Source organism: Numida meleagris, chromosome 19 (assembly GCF_002078875.1).
Source record: "Numida meleagris isolate 19003 breed g44 Domestic line chromosome 19, NumMel1.0, whole genome shotgun sequence".
NCBI classification, from domain to species: Eukaryota; Metazoa; Chordata; class Aves; order Galliformes; family Numididae; genus Numida; species Numida meleagris.
Window position 1 is genome coordinate 10,408,891 of NC_034427.1, and position 26,530 is coordinate 10,435,420.

General features: G+C 56.8%; 3 protein-coding genes across 7 annotated transcripts; 2 read left to right on the forward strand and 1 right to left on the reverse strand.

Annotated features, from left to right (window-relative positions):
* On the forward strand, positions 2,369–10,860 carry PCIF1 (PDX1 C-terminal inhibiting factor 1; the record flags this gene model as incomplete). Its single annotated transcript, XM_021416941.1, is given in 15 exon segments — positions 2,369–2,507; positions 2,703–2,827; positions 3,251–3,388; positions 3,792–3,922; positions 4,149–4,303; positions 4,511–4,658; positions 4,860–4,943; positions 5,715–5,814; positions 6,020–6,182; positions 6,867–7,039; positions 7,541–7,627; positions 8,056–8,240; positions 8,723–8,816; positions 9,029–9,204; positions 9,792–10,860. Coding segments are annotated over 15 exon segments (2,124 nt in total). The 3' UTR covers positions 10,033–10,860.
* On the forward strand, positions 12,426–13,959 carry LOC110408334 (E3 ubiquitin-protein ligase RNF182-like). Its single transcript, XM_021416953.1, is given in 2 exon segments — positions 12,426–12,654; positions 13,015–13,959. Coding segments are annotated over 2 exon segments (921 nt in total). The 3' UTR covers positions 13,707–13,959.
* On the reverse strand, positions 17,062–26,503 carry ZNF335 (zinc finger protein 335). 5 transcript variants are annotated; one of them, XM_021416929.1, is made up of 27 exons: positions 26,263–26,503; positions 25,696–25,969; positions 25,227–25,304; positions 24,664–24,984; positions 24,370–24,504; positions 24,129–24,287; positions 23,798–24,041; positions 23,499–23,676; positions 23,301–23,413; positions 23,078–23,096; positions 22,748–22,864; positions 22,588–22,664; positions 22,319–22,479; positions 21,963–22,192; positions 21,780–21,888; positions 21,599–21,693; positions 21,166–21,449; positions 20,918–21,053; positions 20,457–20,846; positions 20,231–20,373; positions 19,735–19,874; positions 19,181–19,284; positions 18,989–19,066; positions 18,720–18,803; positions 18,487–18,552; positions 18,315–18,396; positions 17,062–18,008 (listed from the first exon to the last, which is right to left on the reverse strand). In XM_021416929.1, exons 1-27 carry the CDS (start codon positions 26,461–26,463, stop codon positions 17,890–17,892), a joined length of 4,137 nt encoding a protein of 1,378 aa, XP_021272604.1. In that variant the 5' UTR covers positions 26,464–26,503; the 3' UTR covers positions 17,062–17,889. The 5 variants fall into 5 exon arrangements, 3 of the variants coding, with proteins under 3 accessions (XP_021272604.1, XP_021272603.1, XP_021272601.1); XM_021416928.1 differs by having other exon boundaries at positions 17,062–18,005; positions 23,783–24,041; XM_021416926.1 differs by having other exon boundaries at positions 23,783–24,041.

Sequence of the window (26,530 nt, forward strand, 5' to 3'; positions counted from 1 at the left end):
CCGCCCCGCAGCACGGCACGCTGTCCCGCCGCGCTCCCCGCACGCTGCGGGCGGCCCCGGGAGCTCCGTGCGCTGCTCAGCCCCGTCCCGAGAGCGGCTCCCGGGGAAGGGCGAAGCGCTCACGGAGCGAGCAGTGCCCTCCGTTCCCCCGTGGTTCGGGGTTGAAAGAAAACGCTGCTGTGTCCCCAGGGGCTGTCGCTGCTCCCCTTTGTCTGCGTTTGCTGTTGTCCCGTGTGAAATCCCGCCTTGACAAAATGGAAACGAATGCTGGCTGTACTTCACTTTGTGTCCGTTGCCGCCTTGCTGCGCTCTCTGCTCGTGCTGCTGCTCCTATAGGCTGTAAGCTCTCTGGGCAGGGACAGCGTTCTGTGTCTGTGAAGCACTGTATGCATCGTGTGGCGTATAAAGCAATACCGTAATCACCGTAAAACCATCGCTCTGGGTCCCTTTCACTGTCTGAGTCACAACACCGGGCACATAAAGGTGGAATTCCTTCTGTCAGGATTCCTGCTAGCTTTCTTTTTTCCTTTTTGCAGAGTTGAAGGTTGCTGGGATTTAATACTAACCCAAACTGATAAAGTGGTAGAGCTGCTTGTGTACTTCCCCCGTCCTAGTTTATTCAGAAACAGGAGAGGGAAAAAACAAGAAGCCCCATCTGACCACTAATTAGAGCTGTCAGTGGTAAGAAGCGGGAGTTGCAGCCATCCGTTATTCTGTAACATCTGTGGGTGGCTTTCCTTGGGAGGTCTGCTCCCATCAGCGTGTAACAGTTAGTTATAATGTTGTCTATGTAACATGCATGACACACCAGCGAATGCAGGTGAATGTTCCCTTTTTAAGAAGAGGAGGCTGAACATTTTTGGAAAGTTCCTGCTGAATGAAGTACTAATGAGGTTCCTGACCTGCAGCCCATGACCCCTTGGCCTCAGCTGAGCTTTCTGGCAGAGAATGCCCATACGGAGAGGCTGAGGTGCTGCCCAGCTGGCATTTGCCTCGAGTGTGACTGCGGAGGTCACAGCGGGGCTGGAGTTCAGGAGGAAGTGTCAGTAAACAAATATTACACAACGCTCACCGCTGGGCTGATTAAATGTACGGATTGCGTTGGTGCAGGCTTTGTAGCAGATGCTTTCGCCTGTGGGTGTGGATGTTGTTATCTCTGTAGCTCTGAGCAGAGGCCATAACTCTGGGTTTCTGCAGTACCTCGCACCTTTCCATGCTTACCCCGAGGGAAGGATGGAAACGTCTTCCCAAGTGTTGGCAGGAGCAGGTGTTCCTCAGCCCTGCCCTGCATCTCACCGATTCACTGTCAGTGCTGCAGACAGCCTGGCAAGCATTACCTGCTCATTCTTGAACTCGGCTCTCGCCATTCTCTTCCTTTGAAAAGCCCGGCGATGTTTTTATGGACGGGATGGGGAGTTCAGCTCAGTTAAAAACGCACTTATATACAAGATTCTATGTACACAGCAAGATTGTGTACACGCAACTCTCATGTTGCGTAGGGCGTCTCCAAAGGCCTGAATAGAGTTAAATAACGGAGGTAGACAGTAATTATTTAAAACGCCTTGTTTCCCCCAGTTTGGTTGCCTGAGAGCAGCAATCTGTAGTAATTGGCTCAACAGTGCTATTTCAGAAACTTCCCTGGGGGAAGAAGAGTGAATGAGAGGAAAAACCTGGCTGTTCTTTTACAGCTAACGATATTAAATGATGATTAAGAGAAGCATTAGTGTTTGAACAGACTTTCTTTTGCATAACTGTTGTTATGTAAATGAAAAAATACAGAAAGCTTAAATAACCTGACAGTTAGTCCTGACAGTTAGTTCGTGTCTGGAACGTAATGAGGAAAATACTTCCATAGTTGCTCACTCCTAGCCTGTGGTTCTGAGAGCCACCAAAGCTGTTATTAGTGAAGCACTAGGGCTGTTTTATATAGCAGATGTTTTTTAATAACTGCTTTTTGTTTAAATTGCGTATGGTTATGTGTGTATAAATACTGATTTAAACTGTCCCCAGGGATAGCAGACCAGACATGGCTGGTACTGCTAGTATGGTAGAGGTGGTAAATGTTCACAGTGAAGCATGTTTTATTTTCTGTGCTCTCAGTACTGCTGTGTGGGATGAGGCACTGCAGTTGTAGGAGAGATGTGTAGCTGGAGAGTGAGCGTTTGGAGTGCTGGCCACAAGAACTCCCTGATGTACTGTTCAGAGCTAGTTGTATTTGGGAGAACTGATACTTTTCAGGACTTAGGTCTTGTTTTGTATGTACTGGTTCAAGCCCGTTTTATTGCCAGTTAACTTCTACTTTGAATGGGCCAAGTGGATCTGGGATCTTTCCCACTATGACATGGATTTTTTTATCTGATTTTTCTAGTGTGGTTGCTGAGAAATGGCCAATGAGAATCACGGAAGCCCTGCGGAGGAGGCATCTCTAATGAGTCACTCACCTGGCACCTCCAACCAGAACCAGCCCAGCTCCCCCAAACCTATGCGACTCGTACAGGACCTCCCAGGTACTGATTTTTCTTCTGAGAACGCCCACCACAGGGTTCTGAAGGGCCCCAGCAGTAGGGAAGGGAAGGTGGGATGGGGATATCAACAGAGTTTAGGAATGATGATTGTCGCAGTGTGCAGTGATGGTAATGGGGACCTGAATGGTAGGGCTTTTCAGTACTGGTGTTATCCTGACTCTCCTGCTGTGTTGTCAGATGAGCTGGTGCAGGCTGGCTGGGAGAAGTGCTGGAGCAAGCGGGAGAATCGCCCGTACTACTTCAATCGCTTCACCAACCAGTCTCTGTGGGAAATGCCTGTTCTGGGACAGCACGATGTCATTGTAAGTCAGCACGTATCTCAGGGGGCTGTGCTAATACTGGGATATTCTGCTGGGATGTGAAATTGCCTGTATGGGAGGGTCTTCTATATCTGCAGAACTCCTCTCCCCATCCAGTGTCTGGCTGGGATCTGGTGAATCGTGATGAAATGTTCCTCGTTCAGGTGCACTGCTCAAACAGGCTTGCCATGGGGGAGCTGTGTTGCATTTTTCTCATCTAAGTCTCAAACAAATAAACCAAAGAAACGGTACAGACACCAGTCTAGAAGAAAAGCTTTTAGCTTTCTGCAGGTGTATTAGTGTCATTATTTTTGTCCACTTGGGAGCTGGGGATGGTGAAAAGGAAAGTGAAAAGGGCTTATTGCCTTTGGTACTCTGCAGTAGCAGCTGATGAACTAACGAGTACTGTTGTTTGGATGCTCTTAGTCAGACCCCCTGGGATTGAATGCGGCTCCTATGCCACTGGAAAGTGGAATGGTAGAGACCTCAGTGGAGAGCAAGCAAAGGAAGAGGAGATTCTCTGAGGAGGTTCCCCCAAGTGGCAACAGTGTGAAGAAGCCCAAGGTGAGTCTGGTGTTGTGAAACAAACAGGCATAAAGGTGTTGTCAAAATTGAAACCCAGAGGGTCCAGAGCTTGGACCTATTTTTTTTTTTTAACTGTACAAGATCAGGCCATCCTAGTACAGCTCAAGGTTTAACAGCTCACACTCCAGAAATACAAAAGTGGAAGCACACTCACGTCCTGCCAATTTGCCGTTTCTCTTACAGTCTTAGGTGGAGCATGGGAGTTGAGAGATAACAAATTATGACAGAGGCGTGGTTGCTCACATGTCCATGCTAAGTGCAAGCAAAACATGCTCTAGTGTTTCACTGGTTATCCTAAGCGAAGCACTGGTACAGGTCTGTTAGGTATACTGTGTAAAAACCTTTCTCTGTGAGAGCAGTAATTCATCTTTTACTCTCCCAGTCGGATATTCCGGGGACCCCAGTCACTCAGCCAGTCCCCAGCTCTCCCAGTGTGCCAGGATGCTCTGTTTTGAAGGCATGGTGTGTCTCACCTGAAGATAAGCAGCAGGCAGCTCTTCTACGACCAACTGAGTGAGTTGAATCCATTCATTTCTGTTCTTGGGGGTAGGGTAGAGACAGCTGATTTTCCAAGTGTCTTTGGAGAATAACTTGAGGGACGTAACAGCCTCCTCTGGCTTTGCAAGCAGTCTTTGATAGTTCAATTTCCTGGCTGGTAAGACAGCCCCAGTAAACATCTTTAATATCTGATAACTAGCCAATGATCCAATCATCCTGATGACATTTCTTTCTGTCATAGAGTATACTGGGACCTGGATATTCAGACAAATGCAGTGATTAAGCAGAAGGCACCATCTGAAGTGCTTTCTCCACACCCCGAAGTGGAGCTGCTTCGATCCCAGCTCATCCTCAAGTTGCGGCAACATTATCGTGAGCTCTGCCAGCAGCGAGAGGGTCAGTTTCTCTTGTGCTCCCCTTATTTGTGTTCTCAGTCCTGCAGTACTGCTCTGTTCTTCCTTCTGGTTCGTGTCTCTCCTCCCTGTGATTTCTTTATTTGATAATTATATTCTCATTAAGCTGACCTCCGATGTGATGATCCTTGTCGGAGCTCCTGGATATTTCTTTGTCATATAATTTCACCCTTTTTTTGTGCTTCTCCAGGGATTGACCCCCCAAGGGAGTCTTTTAACCGCTGGATGTTGGAGAGGAAGGTGGTTGATAAAGGGACAGATCCTCTTTTACCGAGTGACTGCGAGCCAGTAGTGTCTCCCTCCATGTTCAGAGAAATCATGAATGACATTCCCATCAGGTACTGTTGAAAGACAGGACAAATTTTGGGGTTGTTGTTGTCTTGGGCTAGTCCAGTGATTTACCTGCTTTAGTTTTCTACTGTTGTGTTTTACTTTTGCTGATAAAGTGGTCAGGTGCTGGTGATTTAAAATTTTGGGAACTGGACCTGGCCTTCATTGCAACTGTGAAACTGATGCATGTGAATTTGTACTTACCTCAGGCTATCCAGAATTAAGTTCCGTGAAGAAGCCAAGAGACTGCTCTTCAAGTATGCTGAGGCTGCAAAACGGCTGATTGAATCCAGGTGGGTGTTCCTCTTGTGGTGCTGCCAGTTTCAGAAAAGAGAAGAAGTTAATGGCAACTTTTAAGAGGAGCTACTGTATCACTCTTTATTCAGTATTGGTCCTCTTCTTACTGAGGATAATCAAAGTTAGGAACACATGGGAGAAAAACAATAGTTCTGGAGCTATCTTTTGATGGTAATGTTAGAGTGAAAGGAAACATTGGGAAGCTGAATGTATGCAGAGACAGGCAAGAATCTGAAGCACTGAGTGTGGAATGCCTTTGTCATTTATCCCTCAGATAATAGAAGAGTGCTTGGACACTCACTGGTATTAAAGAGGAACAAACTTAAAATGATATTTTATTACACCACATATATTTTTTCTGTAGAGTTCTGCCACAGGACAGAATTTAGGAAGGTAGTCTTGTGGGAAGAAACTGAAGCTTGTTAACAGGGTAGTTATCTCAGAGTTGCAAGTTCCTAGCAGTGGCTATATTTGATAATGGAAGGCAAGATCAGAATGAGCCATTCCTCTAATAGATAAATCCTTCATCGGCCTTTCCTGCCACAGGAGAGGACAGCACACAGTTACACTGCGTTTTGGCAAGAGCATGGCAGTCCCTAGTCATTCAAATGTCTGGAAGCACTTTCCACAGGAAGCGTGGAGGGGAGTGACAGCTAGGGCCTTGAGGTGCCAGCACTGTTCCCCCCACTAACAAAAGACTGTTGTGGTGGTATGGAATATATTGCCATGCAGCCATGGATTTAATTTCACTTGCCTGTTTTGTGCAGGAGTGCATCACCAGACAGCAGGAAAGTGGTGAAATGGAACGTGGAGGACACCTTCAGCTGGCTGCGACGGGACCATTCTGCTTCTAAGGAGGACTACATGGTCAGTATCCTGCTTGTGCTGCTGGGTACAGTGGGCCTGTGAAAGGATGGGGTGTTCAGGGCCAGACAAAGATCCTTCTTGAAAAGGCTGTAATTGCTTTTCCTCCGCTTTGTGAAATGGAAGCAACAAAGGTTCAGAGACTCTGCACACCTCTGGGGGTCAGGTGGTGGGTTGTGTGAGAGACTCTAGTTCTCTGATTCTGCAGGACCGCCTGGAGCACTTACGCAAGCAGTGTGGGCCCCATGTGTCTGCTGCAGCAAAGGACTCTGTTGAGGGCATCTGCAGCAAGATTTACTACATATCTCTGGAATATGTCAAACGGATCCGGGAGAAGCATCTTGCCATCCTCAAAGAAAACAATATATCTGGTATGCAGTTAACCTTTTCCCTCTTCCTTGGTCTCTGCTTCTTTCATCACTACCATTCTTTAGCCCTTTTCCCCTTGGGTCCTAGCTCTCTTCAGACATAGTCCCTCCAGATCCCAGTGTCTGCCTTTTGCTGCTTGTTTTTGCTGCCTGCTTTCACACCCAGCGATGTGTCTGTGATGCCTTCTGGCTGATCTTTAATTTTAGCTCTCTTTTTTTTTCTGCCTAAGCTGAAGGTAAGCTTCTGTCCAAGATAGGTGACCACAAGGTGGCAGAAAGGTTCCTTTGCCTGCTGCACTTAACAGCCTGGGAATATTTACTGGTTTTTGAATAACTTTGAGGCAAACTGAAATAACAGTAACAACAAGGAAATTGTTTTACTCACCCAGAACATGCCTTATGGTGTTGGAATGGTTGCAAAAAGTCTGCAGGTCGACTGTGTTACAGATGGAGAAGTACTGATACGGTTCCTCTCTGTGCTCTGTCTGTGGGTGATGGAATTTTGGGAATCAGTTCTGAACTTAGGTAGCTGCCCATGTGATCTGTGAAGGACCACCGCTGTGGTTTCAGAGGGATCACTCTGCTCTTTAGCCTTATTCCTGTCCGTGCATGTTCTGAAGTGGAAGGAAGATCTGTCCCAGATGTCCTTGGATTCTAATGGGCTGCCTTGCTCTTTATTCTCCATAGCGGAGGTAGAAGCTCCTGAAGTCCAGGACAGGCTCGTGTACTGTTACCCAGTGAGACTGGCCATCCCCTCCCCACCACTCCCCAGTGTGGAAATGCACATGGAAAACAATGTGGCATGTGTGCGGTACAAGGGGGAAATGGTGAAAGTGAGCCGCAACTACTTCAGCAAGCTGGTAAGAGCTGACTGCCATGCCTGCATGACTGCTGTTGCAAATTGCTCTTTGATGAGAGCTTCCATTTCTCCTTTTCCTCCAAGACGGGACTGCAACGGGACAGAGCGCTGACCTGGTGGAGGCTGTCTGGTATTGCCCTAATAGTAGCACAAATGAGGACAGCTTCATTCTCCTTAGTCAGGGTCAGCCTTCTGCTGGGAGCACTTAGGAGGTGTTGTGTGTGTGCTTTGGGTACACGCTGTGCTGCAAGAATGGTTGTACTCACAACAAAGCAGCCCTTGCTGAGAGAGACCTGCTGATGTGTTACATTCATTCATGCTAGTGAATAGCTTGCAGTTCATGCCCACAGTAAGAGCAGATGAGCTGAAAAGCCTTCATGCAGAGCCCTGCCTGCTCCTTTTGTTCATCGGTGTCTCTTCTCATGTCATGATATGCTTGTGTTCTGGCTGTCTTACCTTTGGTGATGCTGTTGGTTTTTAATGGCTGGGCCTTCTCTTCCAGTGGCTTCTCTATCGGTACAGTTGCATTGACGACTCTGGCTTCGAAAAGTTTCTACCCAGGGTTTGGTGCCTTCTCCGTCGATACCAGGTACTGTCTTGTCACTGTTGTTGTGCATCAAAAAACCTGGGGAGCTGAACTTACTGTCATTGCTCTGGGAAGTCCACAGCTCTCGGAGCCTGGTGCAAAACAGGGCTTAAACTGAGTCAGTGGTGGGGATAAATTGTAATGAAAAACCTTCGGTAGTTCCTGACATTGCTGTGAGGCCTGACTGAAGGTTCCTGGGGAATATATGTAAAAATTGACGGTTGGTTTGAAAGGACTTGAGCTGGAGAAAGTATCTAAAGAGCATTCTTAGGAACATTCAAGGGACCTACATGAATTTGAGAGAGGACGAGGGGGCCCTGCATACCTAGAGGAGTGAGTGCATGGACGTGTAGGCTTTTGTCCCTATTCCGTGAAGGGAGCAGCAGGAATAGCAAGTGCAGGCACCACTCACCGGGGTTTGCTCTCCTCAGATGATGTTCGGTGTGGGTCTGTATGAAGGAACTGGCCTGCAGGGGGCACTTCCCGTGCACGTCTTTGAAGCCCTCCACAAGCTCTTTGGAGTGAGTTTTGAATGCTTTGCCTCGCCACTGAATTGCTATTTTAAACAGTACTGTTCGGCCTTCTTGGATACAGACGGGTATTTTGGATCCAGGGGGTGAGTCTTCTGTTCTGGTGCCCTTTGCCATGTGTCTGTGTGGGTGCGTGCACGTGTGCAGAGCAGTGATTCAGGACAGGCTGACGTGTTGGGAGCTCATGGCAGTAGCTGCGCAGAACGATGCGTGCTTCAGGCCCACTGAAAGGCAGTGAGTGGACACAGGTTGGCAGTGAAGCAACCAGCAGCGTGCAGTTAGTCTAGCCAGAGCTGTCTGATCCTGACATGATGCAGTTTGTAGGTCTGTCAGTGTTTGCCCTTGTTCTGAAGCAAAGAAGAACTGGGCCCTCAAGCAGTCAGCTTGCATCAGCAGTCAGCCTTCAGTGACCACAGATGGAATGTGTCCCAGTGACTGTTTCTGCTATGGAGAAGTGGCAGGCCCTGTACTGCTGAGAATTCAGTTATTTTGAGTATGAGTGTCTTCTGTGAGGAAATGAATAAGAAGTCTTTCCTCTCTGATAATGATCTTTGCCTTTTTCCTCTAGCCCGTGCCTGGATTTCTTCCCTATAAGTGGGTCTTTTGAGGCAAATCCTCCCTTCTGTGAGGAGCTGATGGATGCCATGGTCTCTCACTTTGAGGTATGTTCACTTACCCGTGTTGTTCTGAATGGAGCCATGCGGTCACCTGCTCCCCACTGCTCTTACAAGCTCATAAGAGGGCTGTTAACCAGAAGGCTGAAGGTTGTGACTGCAGCTGTACTGCTCTGGAAGCAGAACAGTTTCCTTTTTGGAGAAGGCATTAGGTGTGTCATTGCTCAGCCAAGGTTAAGATGGTTTTCTTTTCGGACTAGAAACTGCTGGAGAGCTCCAGTGAGCCCCTGTCCTTTATTGTCTTCATCCCTGAGTGGAGGGACCCTCCCACACCAGCCCTGACCCGCATGGAGCAGAGCAAGTTCAAGCGGCACCAGCTCATCCTGTCAGCCTTCGACCACGAGTACCGCAGCGGGTCTCAGCACATCTGCAAAAAGTAGGCATTCCTCTTGGGCCCTTCCTGGAGTGCCTTTCTGATGAGCTGCTTCTTAGGGGAGCTGTGTGACAGAAATAATCTTATCCTGAGTGGGAATCGATGGAAGGAAGGGAAAAGGAAAGATTGCGCATCCTGGGTTTTTAAGAGGTGTTACGGAATCCACAGTGCTGTGGGTTTTCACATTCATGTACTGACTGCTGAGGTATTTCACTAATTAAAAGCTTTGAGTGATGTGTTCCTCGGGTACAAGTCCAGTATGAGCTGTTTATCTCATGTCGTGCTGTGGTGACGCTCTGTGTCCCTCTGCCAGCTCTTCAATTTGGCGAGCCACAGCCGAGCAGTGTTTCCTGGGCTGCCAGAGCGCCTCAGCAATTCAATGTCATTCAGAAGGAGGCAGAAGGAAGGCACTCTCCTTCCTCTTTTCCACATAATAATGAATGAAAAGGACGGAGAAGAATACTTGTCCTAAAAACTACATGCGGGAAGGGGAGAGGCAGGTGGCGGGGAGAATATCTGCCTGTAGTGGTGTGACTTCTTGGCAGGTGGGCCACCGGGAGATGCTGAGCGCCTGCTGTCTCTTCTTGCAGGGAGGAGATGTACTACAAGGCGGTGCACAACACCGCCGTCCTCTTCCTGCAGAACAGCGCAGGCTTTGCCAAGTGGGAGCCCACGCCGGAGCGGCTGCAGGAACTCGTTGCGGCCTACAAGCATTCGGGCCGGACCCTCAGCTCCTCGTCGTCCTCCTCGTCCTCGTCCTCCTCCTCCGCAGACAAGGAGCGAGAGCTGGGCCGGGAGCAAAGCAGCAGCCGGGAGACCAATGCTAACTGAGGCGCAGAGGTGAGAGGCAGCAGGGGAGGTGCCGGCGGCCCCGAGGAGGCTTGCCGGGCAGGCGGAGAGACTGCTGGCTGCGCGGCGCCGGCCCGGGGAACTCTTGCCCAGCAGCTCACGGCGCCCGCCTTGCCCCGCGAACTGCACGCCGCCCAGCAGCGCCAGGAGCGCCCGGCTGCCGGCAAGGAGAGGAGCTGGGCCACGGCCTCGCTGCAGGGCGAGGGACCCGCGTGCGGGCGGCAGGAGGAGCGGGCGGCCCCGGGGGTGCTCCTACGTGGATGGAAGGGGGCGGCCGGAGCTGGGACGCGCGCTTGGGTGGAAGGACGGCGAGAGGGCCGGCCGGCACGGGGCGGAGCGCTCGGCGCCGTGGCTGGAGGAGCCCCAGCAGCGGCCGCAGCCCGGCACGTGCAGGAGAAGCGCGGGCAGAGCCCGGGGTCCTGCGGCCGGACTGGCACCAGCACTGCTGTGCCCACAGTGTAAATAGTTGTGTGTGCGCGCCCGAGCTCCTCGCAGGGCTGTGCCCGTCGCACCCGCGTCTCCTTCCCACGTGTGTGAGTCCCGTGTTCGCCGCCGCTGTGTACCGTACCGGAGAGGAGCGGAGGAGAGAAGTTCCTTTGGTGTGTAAAGACGTCTTTGCAGCTGTTTTGTAGTCTCCTTGTGGTTTTTATGCAGAGCCTCTGGGTTGTATTTAACCTCCGTGGGTTTTGTTTTTTAAGGATTAATTTAACACCGCTAACCGTTTTATTACTTTTATCGAGAAGAGCAAAGTCTATTTTTGATTTCCGTTTCCTAGTTCTTAGGAACATTAAAAACCAGCATACAGCTCTGCCCCGTGTCAGTGCCTTTCCTCGTCTGTTGGCCGGGGGCCTGCAGTCGTCCCATGCCCTCACCTCTGTCTCGCTCTGAATAGAAGAAACAAGGTTTCGGTTCTTAGTTTGGCGGAGCTGATACTTTGAATCCATGTGGCCAAACGCTAGGAAATGACTGGGGAAGTTCTCTGACAACTGTGTAATATTTTACCCAGAACGTGGAGTGGTATTTTACCTAGAATATGGAGTGATAGAAGGTACACTGACAAACAAGAGATACCAGTCATGAAAACGTGGGTAGCTTTGCTGTAACATTACTGAGATGCCTCGTGTCTTTGTATACCTAGAAAAAGGGCAGTGGGTTTTGTACAGTGTATAAAAGCCTTAGGTCATGGAGAAGGGGACTAATGCCGTAGAGGCTGAAAGAGCTGGGTAAGAACAGCCTGAGTAATTCCACGGTGACCTGAGGCAGGGAAGCAGGCGGAGGTATACAAAGAATCAGGTAACAACTGCGGGGAGGTGGGCACAGGGTGGAGACCATTTGAAGAAATGCTCTTGCCTGAACCAGAAAGCTGATGGGGAACGAACCAGGAGTATCCGGCCGGAGGTAAGCAGCTCTTTGGGAGACACCACTGCCATCGCCTTGTCTGACTGCTGCTGTCATGGGAGCTGGTGGAGCGGGGCCCCTGGAGGTTGGGATGCAGCTTTACCAGCAGGAGTTTGTTGCCAGCACTGTGCCGGGTGCTGTGGTTTCAGCACTCAGTGCTGAGAGCACCCAAGGCCGGAGGCAGCGCAGCCCCTGGGTGAGCTGTGCCAGGCTGCTGTTCACTCCTGGTGAGTTTTATTCCTCTGTGACCATCCTGCATCTCCTTAACCAACCTGACCTGTGAGTTCGATGTCTGCCACTGGCAGGGGATTGGTTTTGTCTCACTATTAGTGCTGCAAGAACCCGTTCATCTCCCTCAGCCTTCTCAGCGGAACAGAGCAAACGAGCCCGGGTCCCTCCTGGGAGAAACATGGGCCGGCCGGGCTGGCAGCAGCAGCAGGGGCAGCTCTCTGGGCCGGCCTCGCTGCAGCCTGGGAATTCCCCACTCTCACTCCTGAGGCCCCCGGCCATGGAGCGCTCGGTGAAAGTCAGCCCTCCCCGTGAGAGTTCTGCTGTCCCAAAGGAAAATGGCACGAGCGTGAGTGAGCTTCACCTGGATGCCGCATGGTCCCGTAACCTCGTGGGGCTGCGTCCTCCCCGTATGGATCTCGGCACTGATCAGACAGGCGGCAGGGTCTGCTAGTTCAAAAAGGGGATGAGGCTCCGCAGCGCTGCTTCCCGCTACCGGGAGGGAGCTGCCCTCCTCCGGTGACACTCGCGGGAGACTGGAGACCTCGGGCAGCGAAGGGAGCGGCTGGCGAAGCACTTTCCCCTTCTCCTCATTGCGCTGAAGCAGGGCAGGCTGTTCCTGAAATGCAGACGACCGCCGGCACGCGTTGATGCTCGGAAGTATCATCACCGAAGAAGGAGGAGGACTCCTTTGTCTTTCTCCCTCAGGTAACGGCCAATTACCTCATTAAGTATTTAATTGCCGTGTCATGGCGGTCAAACGACGGAGCTGACCGCCCCTCCTGCAGCTGCCCGGGAGCTGCGGGGCCGTGCTCAGCCAAGAAGCCGAGCATCCGTCCGCCCCCCGCTCCGCGTTGCCAGGCCAACGGCGCGGCGGATGCCGGCGGTCCCTGCGGCTGGGCCGGCCCCGCAGCGCTCCCTTCGCTTCCCCATGGGGCGGACCTGCCCCCGCCGCGTGCCCCCCAGGAGCCCCCGCAGGTACGGGAGGGAGCGGGAGGGGGAGAAGGGGGGGAGGGAGGGGGGGGCCGCAGCGGCGCAGCCCCACGTGCGGAGCCGGCCCTGCCCTGGGGACGCGGGGAGCTGGGTGCGTGGCGATCGGCGTCAGCTGCGCCGAGGATCCCGGCCCCCACGCGCTGCGGTGCGGAGCAGCTCCCGGTCCCCGGGAAAGCCCCTTCCCCCCCGGCCCGGGCGCGGGAGCTGCAGAGGGAGCCGAGCGGTGCCGGCGGTGGGAGCCGGGCCGAGCCGCCGCTGGGGAGGGGGCCGCTGCGGTGCGGGGACCGAGCCGGGCCCTGGCCGTGGGCTGCGGCTCCGAGCTCAGCGGGGCTTCCCCGTCCCCAGGACCCGTCCCCATGGCACGCGCGGACGGCGCACGGGGCGGCTGCCAGCTCGCGGCGCAGGAGCCGGAGTGCCAGATCTGCTACAGCCGCTACGACGCCCGCACCCGCCGACCCACGGTGCTCCTCTGCGGCCACCGCCTCTGCGCCCGATGCCTGCGCCGGATGCTGGCCCTGGGGGACGCGTCCCCCCGACGGCTCCGCTGCCCCTTCTGCCGCCGGCAGAGCCCCGTGCCCTGCGGGGACGCGCAGCGGCCGCGAGACGACGGCGAGGGGCCGGCGCCGCCGACGCACGGTGAGCGGGGCCCTCCCTCGCCCCCCGAGGTCCTGCTGTCCCCCGGCGTGCTGCAGCCCTCGCCCGGCCCCGACTGCCTGGTGGTCACCATCCTGGAGGTGCCGGCGGGCGCGGTGCCCCCGGAGGGGCTGGGCGCTCTGGAGGTGCTCCGGCTGCAGCGCCGCGGCCCCGCGCCGAAGAGCCGTGCCCGGAGGTGCCGAGCGGCCCCGCGCTGCCTGCTGGGCACGCTGTGCCTGCTGTACTGCAGCTCGCTGCCCCTCGGCATCTACCTGCTGCTCAGCCAGCACCACGGCCTGGGCCTCGCGCTCGTCAGCCTCCTGCCCGCCGCTCTCCTGCTCTGCGTCTCCTGCAGCCTCTGCCAGTGCCTGTGCCGGGAGCTCTGCGCCTTCCCCTCGCCCTGACCCGCGCGGCCGAGCCCCGTGCCCGTGCTGGGGACGCGTCGCAGCGCCTCGTCCCGGCGCTGAGCTCCAGCCGCGCGCAGCACCGCCATCCTCTCCTTGCACAGCGGCGCTGCGGGGACTCCTCGCAGCCTGCGAGCGTTCGGCCAGCTCTCAGCTCCTCCTGCTCGACAAGGGCGGCACGAGGCTCAGCGCTCACCTGGAGGAACCCCAGCAGCGGCCGCAGCCCGGCACGTGCAGGAGAAGCGCGGGCAGAGCCCGGGGTCCTGCGGCCGGACTGGCACCAGCACTGCTGTGCCCACAGTGTAAATAGTTGTGTGTGCGCGCCCGAGCTCCCCGCAGGGCTGTGCCCGTCGCACCCGCGTCTCCTTCCCACGTGTGTGAGTCCCGTGTTCGCCGCCGCTGTGTACCGTACCGGAGAGGAGCGGAGGAGAGAAGTTCCTTTGGTGTGTAAAGACGTCTTTGCAGCTGTTTTGTAGTCTCCTTGTGGTTTTTATGCAGAGCCTCTGGGTTGTATTTAACCTCCGTGGGTTTTGTTTTTTAAGGATTAATTTAACACCGCTAACCGTTTTATTACTTTTATCGAGAAGAGCAAAGTCTATTTTTGATTTCCGTTTCCTAGTTCTTAGGAACATTAAAAACCAGCATACAGCTCTGCCCTGTACCCCTCACCTTCTGCATCCTGTGGTCCCTTCTCCCTCCCCTGACCAGGACCTCCTGATGCCCCTTGTCACCCTCTCCCTCCCACACCCCTTCCATGCACATCCCCATTCCCCTGTCCCCATCCCTGTGTGTCCCCGTCCCCATGTGCACCCCCATCACACAGCGCCGTGGGTGGTGGTGGCCCCAGGATGTTGTGGATGTAGGGGCCGGGCCCTACTCCTGCCCCAGTGTCCCGTCTGTCCCCCCGCTTTCTTCAGGGCCAGGTGCCACCATGGCTGCCACACTCCAGATCTTTGGTTTGTGGAGCTGCTCACCCTTCTCAGGGCCTGGCCCCCCCGTGGGGCTGCTCTCGCTCCCATCCTGCTTGGGGCTGGGGCTGGGGGGGTGCTGTGGTGGGGTCCCCTCGCTGTCCTCCGCTCCGCGTGCCCCCCAGCCTGCTCGGTTCTCCTTCTTGAGGCGCCGGCGTGCGTTGGCGAACCAGGTGGAGACCTGCGTCAGGCTCATGTGGCTGAGCACGGCCAGCATCACTTTCTCGCCCTTGCTGGGGTAAGGGTTGCGGGGGTGCCGGGCCAGCCAGGCCTTCAGTGCCGCGCTGCTCTCCCGCGCCGCTCCCGCCTTCACCCGCCCCGGCTCAGCGGGCAGAGGCTGCCGGCAGCACGGCGGGCACAGCCCCATGGGGACCGCGCAGGGCGGAGGGACCTGCAGGCACAATGGGGTTGGGGTGGGTGGGGAGGTGCAGCTCCCCAGACTGGGAGGGGTTCCCAGGCCGCCAGGAGCTGCTGGGCATCACTTACCATGGGAGCCAAGAGGCGGAGGGGGGGCGGCAGTAGGTGATACCCCGACAGCATGGGGCAGGGCAGCAGGGCAGGTGGGGGGCCCTGCACGGCTCCCCATGGTCCCCCGCAGCCCCTCAGCTCCCGGCTGGGGCTCCCCTGACCCTGAGGCGCTGCCATGCTGCTGGATTGCAGCCGGGAGATGCTCCAGGGCTTTATATCGGGGTGGGGTCCGTGGTGGCGGGTGACTGATCAGCGTATTAGCGCCCTGGCAGTGCCCCTTAAAGCCACAGTGCAGAGCCGGGGCAGTGCTGTCCCCCTGATGGGCACTGCCAGGCAGGGAGCAGCCCCGCTGGGATGGGAGCAGCACCACGCCAGGACCCGCACCCCTGACCCTGTGCATGGAGTGGGGGGCACTTGGGGGGCTCAGCGCCACCCCATGAGTGGCCATGGGATGTGGCGCATGCGAGGACACCGTGCACAGGGATGCAGCACACAGAGCTTTATTGCAGCACTGGGCCCTGTTAGAACCATTCTCAACCCTGGAGCCCCCAGCGTGGTGTGGGGCAGTTCTCAGCTGCCTGTGCTCTCCCGACTGCCTGTGTTAGGAAGCAGCTGAGGCCACCCTGTCCCAGCTGTGTGCAGGAGGCCACAGCCGGATCCTTGTCTGCAGAGGGGCCAAAAGGAGGGGAAGGGTCCCAGGGCCCTTTGTGCGGTGCAGATCTGGGACTCGGAGGTGTGGGGCAGGCGGTGCTGTGGTCCCGGTGCCCCCCATCCATCTCCTGCCCACACACCCCCCGCCCAGAGCGGGATTATCCCCCAGGTTGTATCTGTCGTTAAATACCGACTAATAACGCTCTCAGGATATTAAATATGTAACAAACCCGCTTAGTGCTGGCCAGGGACGGGAAGGGGAAGGTCATCGGAGCTAATGAGCCCTGCAGCATCCCTGGGCTCACCCACAGCATCCCTGGGCTCCCCGCAGGCAGCGGCGGCCCCCAACCAAGCTGCACACATGGGCCCTGTGGCCTCGCAGCCCCCATGAGCAGCAGCCCAGTGCCCCGCTGCCACCCACCCCGTCCCATCCCCTCCCTGTTCTGCCCCATACTCCGGAAACCACAGGGCTGCCAGGACACCTGCATGCCAGGAGGGGATGGCGGTGCAGGATGGCTGGGGCGGAGAGGGGTGGACGGGACCAGGCAGCTGGGGCAGACGGGGCCGACCTGCGGCCCCATAACCTTGTCCCCACAGGACTCCGCCAGCCCCAGTCAGCGCAGCGGCCTCGTAGCGGATCTGCTTTATTAGATAATGGGGCCGTAATCTAGGAAAGCGCCTGTTAACCCCGCGCGGCACAGCTGGACGGGCAGGGCCACCGCCGTGCGCACAGCTGAGGGACACAGCTGGACCAGGAGCCGGGCTGGCAGCAGGACACAGGCACAGCCCCACGGGTACAGGGCGGTGCAGAGCAGCCAGCGGGGGCTGAGGCTGCCGGCCACCAGCTGCCCTGCTCCTGGCTGCGCAAGGGGCACGTGCAGGCAGATGGGCTGGAGCTGCCCGAGGACTATGGAGCAGCAACAGAGCACGGGCTCTGCACAGAACCCCAGGATAGTTCCAGCCCCAGTGCCGTGCTCAGTCCCTGCAAGTTGTGGCAGGACCCTGGCAGCGCAGCCCTCCCGGCTGTGGTGGGTGCAGGGCCGGACCGCGCCGCTCTCGGTGTCTAGGGGGTTCCAGGCCTTCTTCCCCTCCGGAGATAATCAGTTTAATGCAAAAGCATCGAACTAAAACTCCGAGATTAGCTGTTATAATCACATGTAAATACTTCCAGACAATCCGCTCAGGGAGGGGCAGCGTGTGTAGTTTGGGACAGAGTTTACACGGGATTTAGGCTGTTTACCACTCGATTAATTTCATGCCTGCAGCCCAGAAGTCAAGGTGACCGCGGCGCGAGGAAGCGATAGCGCAGAGCCCACGTGCTGCACAGCAGGAAGGCAGCGCTGCCCCGGCCCCGGGCGGGCAGGACCCCAGCCCCCAGGCAGCACGCACCGGGCTCTCAATCTCTTTTTATTCATAAGCATATTCAAAGCTTGAGAACATCAGAATCGAACCCCTCCCCTTACGCCTTACAAACCAACTTCGCCACAGCGTCCATCCCTCCGCCGAAGAAAAATAGAACATCTTCCACCACCTACGCTGCCTCTTCCTCGTGTCAGGTTCCTCCAGTCCAAAGCCCCACTGCCGCCCGCCCGCAGGCCGGAGGAGCCAAGGGAGGGAGGCTGCCCCCAGCCCGGCCCGTGTGCCCCACGGGACTGAGGGGTGGGGGGGCTGAGGATGAACGCACCTCAGCATCTCGCCCTGCCCCACCCGGCTGTGCTCGGCCCCCCCGCCTCCCCCGCACCCGGGCAGACGCTGAGTTTGGCCCCCACAGACATGATTCAGGAAAAGGGATTTCAGACCGTCAAGTGCAACAGGCAGAGAAGGGCCACGCCACAGTGCCGCCACTGCTCAGAGCGTCCCGGCGCTTCGGCTGCGGCACAGTCTCCGCTCAAGGCAGCTGCCTGTGACAGGCAGGACTTGCAGGACCCTCGCTGTGCGCAGCAGAGCAGCAGCACGCCCTTGCTGGCATCCACTCAGGCACGTCCCTCGTAGCCCCAAAGCAATAAGGCAACTGCTGGCTGTAGAGGCTCCCGCTGGTTGCCGCTGTCCTGCTCAGCACGGATGTCCCTGAGCATCAGCCAGGCCCGTCACCAGTGCTAATCCGCCAGCGTGATGACATCGTAGTGGATTCCCTGCTGCAACTGCTGGATCTGCTCAGCCGTTGCCTCCGTGGTGAACACGCTCTGTGCCTGAGCCATGGCAGCATCAGCCACTGCTGCAGAGAAGAGGCATCAGTGACAATGCTGGGCTCAGCAAAGATCTCCCCCCACAGATCGTCAGCTGCTTCCCAGAATTACAGGGACGGGGGCAGTCAGGCGGCCACCCAGCCCAGCCCTTCCGCCAAGGACTGCAGCAGGGCTGCCCTGCCAGCTGCAGCGATCGAGCAGCCCCTGCAGGCGGAGTTGGACTGAGGCACCACGGCATCTCAGCAGCTGCTAACGGGCATCAGCAACTCCCCTGCAGGACTGGCACCCTGCAAGCAGTGGGAGGACAGAACTGCCAGAGTGTGGCCCTGTCCTACCTGAGACTGCTGAGTGAGCAGCTGCTTCCAGCTGAGCCTGGGTGACAAGCTGCTGCTCAGGTGAGACAGGCATGTACTGGATCTATAGGGAGGAGAGAATAAGGAGAGTTCAGGACTGCACAGGGTCCCTCCTGGCCACAGTTGCTGCAGTGAGTCCCTGCCCGCTCCTTACCTGTGGCTCCTGGAGAAACTGGCTACCTTGTTCGTACTGGATGTGAGTGATCTGACCATCCTGTACCTGAAGACAAGAGCTGCAGTAAGGCTGTGTTAGGGCCAGTAGTTTTCCCTGCCTCCCAGAGTTGCAATTCGAGCAGAGCAAGCCACAGGGATGAGGAGGTGACCCCAACACACGGCACCCTCATCGAACTCACCCACTGTACAGGGAACAGCCAGCCTGAAGCTTACCTGGATGTGATGTCCTTCCGGGACAACAACGTACTCGTGGGGAAGCAAGTGCTGCACGCCATCCTGGGCAATGATGTATTGAACCTGCCAACACAGGGATTCACATCCAAAAAACTGGTCAGCACCACCCACTCCCTGCACGGCAAGAGGGCTGGTTCCGTCTGGCTTCTGTGCCCTTCTCCACCCCACTTCTCCCCACTGTCCCAGTTTCAGCTGCGTGGAACCTTTCAGTTCCACGTACTCCTGTGCTGCGCGCAGTACGCCCTCACCTGGTTGTCAGATGTCACTAAGTGCTGTACTGTCTGTCCGTCGGCGGTAGTGATCTCCTGGATGTATGTTGCCTCCTCCTGCAAGTCAGCGAGAGCCGGGGGCTGTTTTAGTGTGGGCGGGTCTGACTGGGAGCCCTGCGGCAGGACGGAGCCAGCACAGACCACAGGGAGCGGCCAACCAGCGTGACTCACCTGGCTCGTGATGCTCTGCTCCTGAGCAACAATGATGTGCTCCTGCCCCAGCGCCTGCTGTAGCCGCTCGGGGGCCAGCACCGCCTGCCCGGACTGCAGAGCCGCTGCAAGGGGACAAAGCTGGTGGGGCACTGCCAGGCTGGGACAGGCCCCCAGCTCTGCTCACTGAAGATGAGAAGTTAAACCAAACTCTCCCAACGTGAAGGAGCCCTGAGGTCACCGTGGGTAAAACCCAGACCTCTACATCAGACGGTGAACTCCACTTCCCATCCCAGCCATAAGATGTCTACGGCACCGCTGCTGTCTGAATGCAACCCATCTATTAGGGTCCCCTGTTTGGCACAGAACCACTGCAGCCAGTGTCTATGCAGGACTGCTCCTAGCACCGAGTCCCTGCAGCTGGCAATGGCACACTGACACCGCTCTGGTCTCTGCACCCACTGGGTCCTGCTTCACTGGCAACCCTAACCTGCAGCAGGAAGCTCCCAGAGCAGAGCAGCTCTAGCCCTTGGAAACCTGCAGGGGAACGTTATCAGAGCAGGGAGAAATCTTACTCTGCAGGGTGGCCAGTGTGTCCTCATCACTGTTCAGTATGATGGTCTGCTGGGCAGCAGCTGCAGGCGCCTCTGGCTTCTTCCCCTTTGAGCTGTGCAAACGCTGCATGTGGAACTTGAGGTGTCCATTACGGTTGAACCTGCAAGAGGAACAAGAGTGAGCTGGACTCTGCCATGGGCAACACAGGACCTTTGTGTCTTTGCAGACAACATACCCACAGGTACCACAAACACACTGTCCTAGGACATGGCCTGTCCTAGCTCCTAAAGCTTTTGCGTTAGCTCACAAATACCAACTCCCCCCATCCACACAACTTCTTTGAAGACTAAGCTAGGTCTACCAGCAGCAGGCACTGTTCTCAAAAGAGCACAGCCTCTCTAACAGCTTGCTCTTGGGGTCAGGGCAGCTTGCTCTTTGCTAATATCCCATGTCCTCTCAAACCCGGAGCTGCACTGGATCTCTAGAAGCAGCAACAGCCCATTGGAACTCACTCACCTCTGCCCACAAATCTGGCAGGCAAAGGGCTTCTCATTGGTGTGTGTTAGCATGTGTCTGCGCAGGTCCTTCTTGTTCTTGGAGGCAAAGCTGCAGTGGGTGCACTTGTGTGGCCGAAGGCTGGCATGCTGGACCATGTGGCTCTGGGGGCAGAAGGACAAGGGCAGGGTCAGGAAGCCCCGTTTCTACAAATCATTTCTTTCCAGTGCTGTTCCAGGGCACCTACCCGAACCTCTGGCCAGAGGGCTGCAGTGAATGGACAGTCAGGACACTTGAAGGTGCTGGGCCCAATGTGGGCTCTCTTGTGACTCTCCATTTCTGCTCTCCCTGTAAACATGGCTGTGCAAATCTTGCAGGAAAACTTTTTGGCTGTGGAAATCTTGCATGAGAGCTTCTTGGCTGTGGAAACCTTGCACGAGAGCTTCCTGGCCATGCCTTGGAGTGCAGGCCACTTGACCTTGGGGGACGTGACTTCTTGCCCTTCAGAGGTGGGGGACAAAGTTGAGTCCTTCTGAAGCTGCCGGGTGACACACTGCACCAGGGGCCACTTGACACCAGCTGGCTGTGTCTCCTGGCCCTCTGCCGGCAAAGGGAAGGCAGCATCTCCATTGAGGGGCTAAGAGAGAAACATCAGTCACACCCGCTCACCCTGCTGCCTGCAAAAGAGAGAAAGCCCAGCCTCCTCACCTCCATGTGTTGCAGCTGGTTCCCTGGGACACCGGATGACATGATGTAGTGGTTGTTATGGTCCTTCAGAACCTCTGTCATCACAGCTTCGCTCACCACGACTGCGTGTGAAGTCTCTGCAGAGCCCTCCTCCTCACTGCTGGCAGAAGACAGGCTCAGAGCAGACCTACCGCATCCCCCTCCCCGCTCAAGGTCTCCTCTTTGAGCAGAGCGGTGCCTCTGACTCCGGCTCCTCCCACAAAGCTGACCTGTACAGCGTGCCTGGAGCCTGAATCTCCTCACTAATGGGTGTAATGATGCTGTACTCCGTTGTCCCGCCAAAGGGAATAGTGATCTGCTGCAGCTCTGAGCCACCCAGGGCCGCCTCCTCGTAAGCCTCCTGCACCAGCGTCTCCCCACGGTCTGCCATGTGCAGTGTCACCAACTTCTGCTGCTGCTGCTCAGAGGAATCCAGCTCCGCCCCTTCCTCCTGTGCCTGTGGTTCACAAGAGGCCTGCACCTCTCCTGAATCATCTGGTTTCACTACTGCCACCTGGGGGGGAGGGCAAGAGGTCAGCGGGAGGAAGGCAAGGCTCTGCAGATGCTCTGTCCAACAGGGAACAGGGCTGGGCACTGCACAGACTGCAGAGGGCCAGGAAGCCTCTCCCTGCAGCAGGCACAGCCACCTCCAGCCCTCCTCACCTGCAGCGAGCCCGTAGCAAGCTCTCGCTGAGTACTCATGTTCAGCAAAAGATCCAGGGCGGTCTGCGTGGCGAGCTCTGCCGATCCATCCACACCTGGCAGGTGAGAAAAAGAGCCAGGGTTAAGCACAGCACTGATCCACATTCTCCTCATCATCTCCTCCCCTTCTCTGGGAGCTCACCTTGTTCATAGATAATGGTGGCCCCCTCCAGAGAATCCTGAGAAAGGATGGGAGGCTCCGTCCCGGGCACTGCCTGCACCGCCTGGTAGGTGACAGGGCCGAGAGGGGCCTGCAAGACAGAGAGCTGCAGTGAGCCAGGAGGGAGGAGCAGGGAGGAGCCGGGGTGTGGGCAGTGGCACTCACAGGTGGACTGGCCTCTGGCTCAGCTGGGGCCTGCACTTGGCGGTGCTGCTGCTTCAGCTCCTCGATCTGCTGCAGGGTGAAGAAGGGGCGGCGGCGGCAGGGCGGCTCCTCGGGGTGCCTCTGTGCCCACTCCTCGAAGGAGTCGGCATGGCGGCAGTGCACGTGGAGGCGCAGGTTCTTCTTGTGCTTGGTGGTGAAGTGACAGAACTCACAGGCAAAGGGCTTCCCTCCTGTGGGACACGGGAGGCAGGAGTCAAGACGGGTCCCCAGGGGACAGCAGGGAGAGCAGGCACGCTCCAACCTGCACCCTGGCCAAGCAGTATTGGAGGGCGTGGGGCAGCAGCAGCTTCTCTCACCCGTGTGCTTGACGGCCATGTGTGAGACCAGGAAGTCCTCCCGGAAGGTGGAGTACTTGCAGAAGCTGCACTTGTAGGGCTTGTCGCTCATATGTGACAGCTGGTGGTTCAGCAGGACCTTTTTGTCCTCGCAGACGTAGTCACAGAACTCACATTTGAACCTGCCAGGACAATGCCATCTGTCACACGGACAGCAGGGGCTTTCTGCCCTCCCTTTGAAGGGGAGCCCAGACGCTGGTTCTGCCAGCAGGCTGCGGCCAGGTTCCTACCTGCGGTTAGCAATGGCCTGGATATGTGTCAGCAGGTGCATCTTGAACGTGTAGCGCTTCTTAAAGGACTTCCCACACTGCAGTGGAAGAAAGAAAAGCAGCGTTTGTCTCCTGTACAGCCCCACTGCTGCCAGCTCTCCTCCAGGCCCCAGCCTCTCACCTTGTCACACATGTGCGGCTTCTCCGTGCTGTGTGTCTTCATGTGCTGAGTAAGCCTCTTCTGCATGGGGTAGATACGGTTGCATACGGGGCATGGGAAGGAGTTCAGCTTTGGAGGCTGGAGGGAGAGCACGAAGATGAGCTCACAGGGGCCAAGAGGAGGTCACCAGTTCCCTTGCCTCTCTCCCCACCACAGGACCTGGGCTGCCTTTCCTCAGCTGATCCAGAAACACTGACTTCAACTAGGCACAAGGAATTTGTGGAAGACACAGACATGCCTCTTCCCATATAACAGTGCTGAGAGACAAGCCAACAGGGAAGTCGAACTCACCGGATCAGCTCTCTTCTTCCTGAAAAAGAGAAAAAAAAAACAAAAACCCTTTGTCAGCCAAACCCCGAGTTTGAGCTCCCCTGCACACAGCAACTACCCATTTTGGAAAGGACCAGAGTTCAGGTGAAGTGGCAGCCACGGCTGCACTTCCAGGGCAGGAGAAGTGATATTAGTGATGTTCGGCCAGGCTGCAGGACAGTCTTCAGGAACTCACCCCACTTACCTATCCCGACTGTGCACTGTGGAGTGTCGGATGACGTCCTTCTTGTACACGCTGGTGTAATTGCACTCCTCGCACTTGTAGGGCTTGCTGCCTACGTGGTTGAACATGTGTTCCTGCAAGGAGTAGAAGTGGGTGCCATGAGGCCTGGGGCCACCAGCCACCCTCTGTGGGGATGGGAACAGGACAGACAGTGCTCACCTTGAGGGAGGACCAGCGTCGGGAGCGGTAGCTGCACTGGAGACACTTGAAGAGCTGCGGGTCATTGGCCTCGTGTGAGTTGACGTGGAAACGCAGATCCTCGTGCGTGAGGAAACGCGAGCCGCAGATCCGACAAAGGTAGGGCCTCATCAAGGGCTTGGGCGATTTGTAGTAGTACCTGCACACACAGAGCCAGGACTCAGAAGTGTGGTGGCAAACGGGGGCTGGACCAGCCCTGGGCACAGGCCAGAGGGCCCAGCACTGGCTCGGCACACACCCCTCACCTGCGCCCCATGTACTTGCGGTATTTCTTGCCCAGGAAGCGGCGGGAGGGCCGGCCTCGCCTCCTGGGGACGACGTCTGCTTCCTCGGGGCCAGTGTTGGAGGAAGGGTCCTTATTCTCCGAGTCAGACTGGCTGATGCTGGGCTCTGCCAAGCTCTCGCTGGTCCCGTTCTCCAGGCCAGAGGAACTGGCTGCTTCTGAATTCTGCAGCTCACAGCTGGGTGTGCTTTGGGACGTCACCTGGGGCTCCACCTCCTCTCCTACTTGCCAGGACACAGCACAGCACCGTCACACACACTCTCCACGAGCTCCCAGGAGCTTGCATAGCACACTGTGCTCTGACCCACCTTCGGGCATGTCCTGGGGCACATCCCCCAGGCGAGGAAACTTGCGGGGCCTCCCTGGGCGTCGCCGCGGCCTCTCCTCGCTGGACGTGGGGACAGTGCGGTTGTTCTTGGGCTGTCGCCCACGGGGCTCATCTTCAGCAGGATTATAGTCACTATCCTCTGGAGGTAAGAGACCCAAAACATCAGACAGAGATGAGGGGAAAGGCTAAGCTACGTAGGATGTGGTGAGAGCAAGTCCTACCTTCAGGGTCATCGATAGCACCAGCATCCATGATATCATCATCTTCTTCTTCCTCTGCAACCTCTTCCTCTGCAGACTTTGGAGCAGAACCCCCCTTTCGTGGACGTCCTTTCTTGAAAGTCAAAGCTGAACCCGCTAACACAGAATCCAGAAGAACACCTCTTTACTTGAGTGTATGACAGCACAAGTATTCACACTCAAACTCCACCTCATAATTTCCCAGAGACAACAGTTATCCCATCTGCAGTAAGACAAACTTTTCTCACTCCTCAGCAGTGACAGTACCACACGCACCTGGCTGGAAGTGTCGCTCTTTCATGTGGTTGATCAGCGTTTTCTTGGAGACACTCTTGTACTGACACATTTTGCACTTGAACTGCTGCACCACCACCACTTCCATCATCTCCTCCAAGGTCTCCAAGTCCGGCTGGTCCAGCTCCTCCCCACCATCTGCCTCTCGAACCTGGTCCGGCTGCGCGGGCAGTTCCAGAGCTTCTGACTGCTCCGAAGGGCCTGGCTGGTCAAGGCACGTGGAGGTCGGCCCATCAGCAATAGCTTCTATTGCCAAGCTATTGGCCAGAGCAGAAGTGGACATCTGGGACACAATGGGGGCACCTGAAACACCAACGCTGGATCAGCCAAGGGGGAAATCTTCACCTGCACCCAGGCTGCACATAAACCTTGAGCACAGAGCTAAACTTGGCATCCACTCCTGCCCTGAGTCCTGGGAGCTTTCTCCCTGCGGCTCGTGCTTTCACACAAACCGTCCCCTATAGATTTTATTCTTCACTACCAAAATGGGAACAGGCTCGGAGACAGAGAAAGCCACAGCTGGAATGCCCCAGGTGTACCCTTACCATCATCGGGCCCTTGCAGAATGAGGTACTGAGTAGTCTCTGCTCCCCCATCTTCAGCACTGGTCACAGCTATGCAGCCTGGGGAGGGAAAGGAGAGGAAATGATGGTACCTGTCAGGGGTTGGGGCTGAAGTGGTGCTCCCAAGTCCTGACGGGAGTAGGAAAGGGTGCAGGAGGTCTGGCTTAGCTTATGGAGTCTTCACAGAGCTGCTGTGGCCCTGTGGCCAATGCAGCAGCAAGCCAGAGGCTGAGCTACTACCCAGCAAGCAGCACAGAAAACCACCAGCTGCTAAGGCAAAGTGAGATGAGACCTTGCCAAACAAGAACAAGGTGTATAGGAAAGGATAGCAGGCGCCTATTTCCCCTTACCTCCCAGGCAACTCCCTTCCCTGGCCCCACCACTCAACCCATCCCACACGGGGACAGGTGACAGATCCGCTGCGAGTGGCAGCAGCACGGCACGCACTCACTCTGGATGATGTCAGGCCCAATGGTGGACTCAATGATTTTGTCGATGGCAGAACCCAGGTCCGAGGAGGTGGACGCGGTGGAGTCTGACACAACCGTGGCTCCGTCGCTGATGACGCTGGAGTGGACCAGGACCTGCGGGGACTCCGACACCATGATGGACTGGCTCACGGTGGAGACGCTGGAAACCAAGGTGGACTGCGCGATGGAGGATGAATCGGGCAGGTAAATCCGGGGAACCGCATCCGTGCTGGAGCTGCTCTCAGACACCTCCTCCTAAGCAAAGAAAGCAGAGCCAGAAGAGCTCAGCCCAGAGACGCGTGCTGGGTCGAGCGCTCGGGGAACCACCTCGCGCCAGTGCCGCCGGTGCAGCGCTTCACCCTGCTACACGGGACGGGGTCGGGGCAGTTTCTTTGGCTGTCACCGAGCGCCCCGACCTCGGGGCCGCTCCCCCCACCCGAGCGGAGCTCGGCGCCTCGGACAGCGGCACCGGGGCGCCCACAGGGCCGCGGGCAGAGCCGCCCCGCCGCTCTCCGCGCCCACCCCGCGCCCGCCGCCCGTTCCCGTACCAGGCACACCGCGCCGCGGTCGGAGCTCTGCCCCACGTCGGAGTCGTCCGCCCGGCACGGGAGCGCGGGGCCCGCGGCGGCGTCGCTGCTGTCGGCGGACACGGACACGGCCTCGGAGGTGCCCACGCCGCTCTCGGACGGCTCCTCCCGCGCCGCCTGCGGGGCCGCGTCGCTGCTGCTCGGCACCTCGCTCTCCTCCATGCCCGCCCCGCCTAGGCCCGGCCTGCACGGGGAGCGAGACGTCAGCCCCGCGTCCCGGGACCGCCGC